At 39.5% G+C, this 7,835-nt stretch overlaps 1 protein-coding gene across 2 annotated transcripts in view; it reads right to left on the reverse strand.

The window, feature by feature from the left end:
• Nucleotides 1–2,865: 2,865 nt before the first annotated feature.
• Nucleotides 2,866–7,835, reverse strand: part of MMP13 (matrix metallopeptidase 13) — a 13,148-nt gene continuing 8,178 nt past the window's right edge. Inside the window, exons 9-11 of one of the 2 annotated variants that reach the window (XM_023208131.2) lie at nucleotides 5,854–5,957; nucleotides 5,319–5,436; nucleotides 4,213–4,249 (exon numbers count right to left, since the gene is read on the reverse strand). In XM_023208131.2, the coding sequence (XP_023063899.1) occupies nucleotides 4,213–4,249; nucleotides 5,319–5,436; nucleotides 5,854–5,957 (259 nt within the window). Of the gene's footprint in view, nucleotides 4,250–5,318; nucleotides 5,437–5,853; nucleotides 5,958–7,835 lie in introns of both variants that reach the window. The other variant, XM_023208132.3, reaches the window with a different exon arrangement.

Genomic DNA, 7,835 nt, shown 5'->3' on the forward strand with positions numbered 1-7,835 from the left:
AATTCTTACAAAAATGGCCACGCTGTTGCTATAAACTCAGCACATTTTCTTATTTTCCAGAGATCATTATTAGCTGCAGTTCAATTTGAGTGTCTTGTGAGCAGTGAGGTAGAACAAAATCAAGGAATCTTAAATCAGCATTTCGCATACTTCAATATACCAGGCAGTTATAAAAGTCCAAAAAATTAGAAAAACTAAACCATGTAAGAAAGAAACTTTGGAAACTGTAAAGCTTTTCTTCCTCTAAACTCGCCATTGCCCTCAGGTAATAAGCAATTGTTCACTTTTTTGGTTGGTAATCTTCACCTCCTGGGTTCAAGTGATTCTCCTGCCTCAGCCTCCCAAGTAGCTGGGATTACAGGCACCTGCCACCATGCCTGACTAATTTTTATATTTTTAGTGGAGACGGGGTTTCACCATGTTGGTCAGGCTGGTTTCCAACTCCTGACCTCAGGTGATCCACCCGTCTCGGCCTCCAGAAGTGCTGGGATTACAGGCGTAAGCCACTGCACCTGGCCCACTTTTTGATTTAGAGAACAAAATTTATCATGCCGGGTATTTTTGGATTTTCCTCCCTCTTGGTGCCAGAATACTGCTGGTTTGCTTTCTTTTTGGAGTGCTGATTCTATTGGTTGTGTACGTTGTGCATCTTGTAGTTCACATTGGAGTCTGTCACCCAGGCGCCTGTGATGACTCACAAGCCCTTGCTCTAAGGGGAGCATACTTCAGGTCTTGGTGGTTTCATCAAGCCACCAAATCAGGATGACAGAATCCCGGCTCACCTCTGAGAGATCAGTGAGGGGAACTCATATACAAAAACTAAGAAACCTGGAGCAAGCTGTTCTTGAATTCCATACTATTAAATCTTACTTGAAAGTCAGTAATGTAAAGTCAGGAGTTAAACAATCAGCGATGTGGCTAATTTCTTCAACCTTATGTTAAAGAACAAAGCACTGGTTTTGTGACTTAACTGAATTCTCTGACATGTTCAACGTTTTCTAAAAGGGTGTTGCTGGTGCCACCTAGTGGAAGTATTGTAAATCTCCACAGCCTCGTGATGAATCCGTAAATCAAGGTATTTTCTGTGACCAAGGCTTAATCCACTCCGGTTGGCCCTGAGAAAACTGTGCGTGCAGAGAGCTGCACTTTTTTTTTTTTTTTTTTTTCTAAATGGGAAGTGAGTTAAACTTGGTAGCTTTTATGGTGGCTATCTTTCTGCTATATATGCTTTGACATGAGGATGTGGAAATCCAGGACAATATTTTTGGTTTAATACAAAAGTTCTCCCAGGATCATTCCAAGAGCAAAATTTGTTACACCAATATAAGGTCTTGTCAGTTTCTCCTATTCCAAATACAAGTATGCTGCTGGTTCACTTTGAGGAGTTTTTCAAGCCTTTTACCCTCATTATCTGATGAAGAGGCCGTTACTAGCTGCAATTCAATTTGAAGACGGTGCATTTGCCTAGTACATTAGCTCTAGGTAAATGCACTCTCACTTTAATTTGTGAATATAATATTACTTCTCATAAAGCATTCATTTGGTTTTCTCAACCCCATTCATGAATATCTATACAAACTGGCTATCTGTATTTTACCTGTAACCTATTTCATAGAAGATTCTATTAGGACCATCTGCTCAGTTCATAATCAGCTCTCTTTAGTACTACCTGTATCCCCGGTGGTAAACTCCAAATAGACATTTGCTATAATTTGAATTCGATGCTTTGGTTACCATGGAGGGACACTAATCAAGGTAACACCAATTAGATTTGGAATTTTGAATTGAGACTGGAGTAAAGATGGAAGTCAAGAAACAATCTTGACTATATATATTTTTCTATATACCTTTATGTATATCTTTATATCTATATATCTTTATGTATATCTGTCTGTCTTTCTCTCTATCCGTGAGAGAGAAATATCATGAAAGAAAATGGCAAAACATAGGGAAAATGTTTCTGAAATCAAGTTAAACATCCTTTTTATTTTTGTTTGTTTATTTTTTGAGACAGGGTCTCACTCTATCACCCAGGCTGGAGTGCACTGGTGTAAGCATAGCTCACTGCAGCCTAAACCCCCTGGGCTCAGGTGATCCTCTTGCCTCAGCCTCCTGAGTAGCTGGGACCTGGTTCCTTCTCCTTCTCCTTCTTCTTCTGAGACTGGGTCTTGCTCTGTCACCCAGGCTGGAGTGCAGTGGTGTGATCACATTTCACTGCAGTGTTGACCTCTCCCTGCCTCATGCAGTTTTCCCACCTTAGCTTCCCTAGTAGCTGAAACTACAGGCACATACCACCACCCCCAGCTAATTTTTTTTTTTTTTTTTTTTTTTTGTAGATACTAGGTTTTACTATGTTGCCCAGGCTGATCTCGAAATCCTGGGCTCAAACGATCCTCCAGCCTCGGTCTCCCAAAGTGCTGGGATTATAAGCATGAGCCACTGCATCAGCCTAAACATCTTTTTTTAGAAAGAAAAAAAAAAAAAAAAGAGGAAGAAGGGTCCAGCACAGTGGCCCACACCTGTAATCCCAGGACTTTGGGAGGCCAAGGCAGGCAGATCACCTGGGATCAGGAATTCAAGACCAGCTGGCCAATATGATGAAATCCTGTCTCTATTAAAAATACAAAAGCTAGCCAGGCATGGTGGCACGCACCTGTAATCCCAGCTACTCGGGAGGCTAAGGCAGGAGAATCGCCTGAACTCGGGAGGTGGAGTTTGCAGTGAGCTGGGATCACACCTCTGCATTCAAGCCTGGGCAATTGAGCGAGTCTCTGTCTCCAAAAATAAAAATATTGTCAATGAACCCTCTTTGGGTAAGGAAAATTGAAATTATACCTAAAGACAAAATGTACCATATAGCAATTGTCTATTGAAAATATATTTTTATTACAAACAACATAAACACTTCCTAATACATTTTGCAAATATGCATTTCATTTTCTTTGCCTGAGTTTTTATGAACAGTGTCTGTGAGCAATAGTTCTTCCCTTGATAGCCAATCATACATATTCAATAAGTGCCAAGCACCCTACCCAAGTATCAATAGGCACTGTGGGAAGTGCTGGGGGACTTTTTTAAATGCAGAGAAAAAAGGCATCGTTCCATATCTCAAGGGATCACAATCTAGTAGACTGCGTTTTTTTTTTTTTTTTAATTTGGATGTCTCTCTTTTAATATATATATACTTCCACTTTGCAAGATATATTTTATTTCATGCTATACAAGTCTTTAGAAAATAGCCTATATATCCAAGGCAAACTGAACAATTAAAATAATTAGCTAGGTAAAATAGGGTTAAAATGCAACTTTTAGTCTTAAATAATCAAGCAATTTATGTAAAAGGGATGCCATGGCCTTAGACTAGTTTGATAACAATTTTAACTTTGTAATGTGTGACTTCTGAAAAACCTGAAATATTTTAATAAAAAGATGTCATCCTTCTTTATCCTCTATAATATGTAAAGGAATATTTGCCTTATATGAGAGCAGACTTTGAGTCATTGCCAAAAGTGAAAATTAAACAGAATTCAAAGGCCACATCTACTATTCTCACCACTGCTCTTTTGTCTCCTGTCTTTAGTGACTTTGATATTTTGTTAGTGTCTGTGTGAAGAAGGGCACGTACATCTGAATATCCTCAGTGCAAAATGAAAATTATTTATTTGGAAGTTACAGTCTATTTATTACAGACATTTTCCTTGGGTTTATTTATTTTATGTATGGCTCTCCAAAAATTCCATTTTCATACTATTTTATGCTTTTTAGTAAGAATGATTTATTCATTATATGAATGTGATTTACCTTATGCTCTTGTAAAAATTTCCTTATAAATATATTTTTTAATTATGCTCTCATTGACAGACCATGTGTCCCATTTGTGGTGTGGGAAATATCATCAGCCATTGCTTTTGTACAGCAACAAGAATCAGGTGCTCCTTAGAGATTCTCCATTTCATTACTCTAACATTCTTCAATGTGGTTCCAGCCACCCATAGTCATATAGATACTACGTATTCAAAGATAACTTACTGAAGCTTGTTCACAGAACCAAGCTTTCTCCTGATAGCTCTCCTTCCCCCACTCTACACTTCTGGAAGTATTACCCCAAATGCTCTTCAGGATTTAAATAACAATTTTTAAAAAGACACTTAGCACCACAATATGGAATTTGCTGGCATGACGCGAACAATACGGTTACTCCAGATGCTGTATTCAAACTGTGTGGGCCCGTTGAAAAAATAGATATAACCTACAAGAAAAAGCATGAAGACAATTTCAGAGTTTGAAAATAATAAGGTTTTAATCCAGTTAATATTAACGGTTCCCGTTTGTAGGAATCTCAACCTTTTTCTTTTTAAACTCTATTAGTGCTTTAATGTATTGCTCATAGTTGTTCCTTTTAAAATTTTTTATCTTTTTATTTTTATTTTTTAGTTGTTCTTTCAAGGTGTGAATCTTCCTAGACAGTTTTGCTACTTGGATTATCGAGTTCCCCCCTCCCCCCCAGACGGAGTCTCGCTCTGTCGCCCAGGCTGGAGTGCAGTGGTGCGATCTCGGCTCACTGCAAGCTCCGCCTCCTGGGTTCATGCCATTCTCCTGCCTCAGCCTCCCGAGTAACTGGGACTACAGGTGCCTGCCACCCACGCCCAGCTAATTTTTTGTATTTTTTTATTTAGTAGAGACGAGGTTTCACCATGTTAAGCCAGGATGGTCTCCATCTCCCGACCTCGTGATCCACCCGCCTCAGCCTCCCACAGTGCTGGGATTACAGGCGTGAGCCACCGTGCCCGGCCGATTACTGATTTTTGTGTGTGTATATGAGACAGAGTCTCACTCTGTAGTCCAGGCTAGAGTGCACTGGCAGTGATCTTGGCTCACTGCAACCTCTGATTACTAAGTTCAAGTGATTCTCCTGCCTCAGCCTCCTGACTAGCTGGGATTACAGGTGCATGCCACCACACCCAGCTATTTTTTTTTTTTTTTTTTTTTTTTTTTTTAGTAGAGATGGCGTTTTGCCATGTTGGTCAGGCTGGTCTTAAACTCCTGACCTCGAGTGATCCGCCCATCTCAGCTTCCCAAAGTGCTCATATTACAGGCATGAGCCGCCGCACCTAGATTGATATTTGTTATAAGTTATCAGTAATATCTCTTTTCATAGTTAAAGGAGGTCGGTGGGGTCAGGCCTGTAATCTGAGCACTCTGGGAGGCCGAGGCGGGTGAATCGCTTGAGGCCAGGAGTTCAAGACCAGCCTGGCCAACATGGCGAAATCCCATCTCTACTAAAAATGCAAAAATCAGCCAGGCATGGTGTCAGGCACCTGTAATCCCAGCTACTCCAGAGGCTGAGGCAGGAGAATCTCTTGAATCTGTGAGGTGGAGGTTGCAGCGAGCTGAGATTGTGCCACTGACCTCCAGCCTGGGTGACAGAGTGAGACTCTGTCAAAAAATAAAAATAAAAATAAAAGGCTGAGAACATAATTAAAGTAAAAAGTCACTACATAGTTATGGTAGTTATGAGTCTTTACATATAAATTACTTCCCACTCCACACCCAGTTTGAATTCTGGCAACATGCTTTGCATTTTTGCATCTTTAAGCGTAGCTTAAGGTAGTGGTGAAGATTTAGCATCTCGTATTTATAGAATTAGCAATCATTAAGTAAAATTCTTATTCATTCTCGGCATGTTGTTTTTTTGGTTTGCTGTCTTTGTAGGTAGTCACACAGGAACGATTAATTCCTTAACTGCCATACATTTATTAACACATCTAGGTCCTATCTAAAAATGATTTGTATAGAAAGTTTTCAGGGGCTACAGAAGCTTCTCTTTAAAGTCAATGCAATGTAACTACTTACCATTTTTCTCGTAGACAGCATCTACTTTATCACCAATTCCTGGGAAGTCTTCTTCTATTAGTCTTGGATAGTCTTTATCCATAATATGGTTAGTATCATCATATCTATTTAAAGAAAAAAAACTCTTAAGTCGGTTATATTCCTTAGAAAGTACCTTAGAAATAATACAATAGATACAATAGCATCTTTCAAAATTGATAGGAATTTAAAAATTTTAAGTCATTTAAAACATCTGGTAGCTTTTTAACATTACGAATGAGAATACTGAGTGTACAGTGGCTGCTTGATGAGTATTTGTTGACTTTCCCGAAGGCCATCTTTTTAAAGAGAGTTACAAGCTCATTTCCATTTCACAAATGATATATCTGTTATAAAAGTATGTCATTAGGAACGTGTTCTTAAGCATGAAATAAATGCATGTCTGTGCATCGAACAATTAGCTATTGATTTCCCACTATGTGTAAGACAACTTGCTAAATACAATAATGGCTACAAAAATATTTAAGGTTTAATTTCTGTAGTAAAAAGTAGTAGGGGCATATGGTAATACTAAAGGTGGGAAGGGAAGCATAATTTTCCCCTTCCATAACTGCATATTTCAAACTCCTTCTCCCCTGCCGGCAGCCACACCCTAACCAAGCAAACATATCCTAAAATTAACCTAGGAAAACAGGCTCCCATAAGGTGCCACTACTGTTACTGATGAGAGCTTTTGAATATCCTGAAGCCATGTTCCAACAAGTAAAACATAACCACTGAAATACCAATAAAGCTAAGACATGTGTATACACATAACTGCAACACCAGACAACAGAAGTGAAGTATGAGAGAGTAATCATGAAATGCCATGGGGGTACAGGAAACTGGGCAATAACCCCTGAATGGGGAAATCAAAGAAGACTTTGTAGATGAAATGATATTTTGAATGAACTTTAAACAATGAGCAGAATTTCAAGAAGGAGAGAGGCAGGGAAGGATCTCCTGGCAAAAAAAAGAAAAAAAAAAAAAAAAAAACAAATTGCATAAGAGAAGCGTAAGGGGATATAAAGGACCAGCATATCTGAGCTGCAGTAAGCAATTAATCCTGACTGAACCATATACTTCTTATGGAGGGTAGGGAATGAAATGCAGTACCTGGTAGAAGCTGGCAGTGATTTCTAGGATGTTGTAAATGTCATTGTCAGAAATAAGTCAAAAGGCAAAGATGATATATACAGGTATGTGCGTGTCTGTGCGTATGCATGAGTATGTGTAACTGTGTGTATGTAGAGATGGAGGAAAGTTTCCATTTTAAACATTTCGAATGCAGGGTACTGATGAGATATTCCTGTTCCCAAATATAGACTTGAATCTGGACTCCTAAAGGTTGTTGATGTCAACGCTGCCTGAATCTTTACATATGTTTTAAATATTCCAGCTTCACTTGCCCTTCAGAAAGTTTCACTTTATAAACTATGGGCCTGTCAGCTTCCTGGTCAACCTCTTGAGTGGATCAGCTAACTCTGGAGATAGGAGGGCTTTCTCTCTCAACCAATCTTTTCCTGCACTAATGCTGGTATCTTCTTTGGCCATGGAAGATGGAGCTACATGTAAATTAAGAGAAAGTGATAAGAAAGAGAATAGAGGAAAAAGATTAGAAAGAGAAGGTGTCAATCGGGTGCGGTGGCTCACAACTGTAATCCCAGCATTTTGGGAGGCTGAAGCAGGTGGATTGCTGGAGGCCAGGAGCCTGACCAATGTGGCAAAACCCCGTCTCTACTAAAAATATAAAGATTAGCTGAGTGTAGTGGCACATGCCTGTAATCCCAGCTACTTGGGAGACTGAGACACGAGACACGAGAATTGCTTGAATACAGGAGGCAGAGGTTGCAGTGAGCCAAGGTCATGCCACCACACTCAAGCCTGGATAACAGAGCAAGACTTAGTCTCAAAAAGGAAGGAAGGAAGGAAGGAAGGAAGGAAGGAAGGAAGGAAGGAAGGAA

The sequence above is a fragment of the Piliocolobus tephrosceles genome, chromosome 13 (genome assembly GCF_002776525.5).
Source record: "Piliocolobus tephrosceles isolate RC106 chromosome 13, ASM277652v3, whole genome shotgun sequence".
In the NCBI taxonomy this organism is placed as follows: Eukaryota; Metazoa; Chordata; class Mammalia; order Primates; family Cercopithecidae; genus Piliocolobus; species Piliocolobus tephrosceles.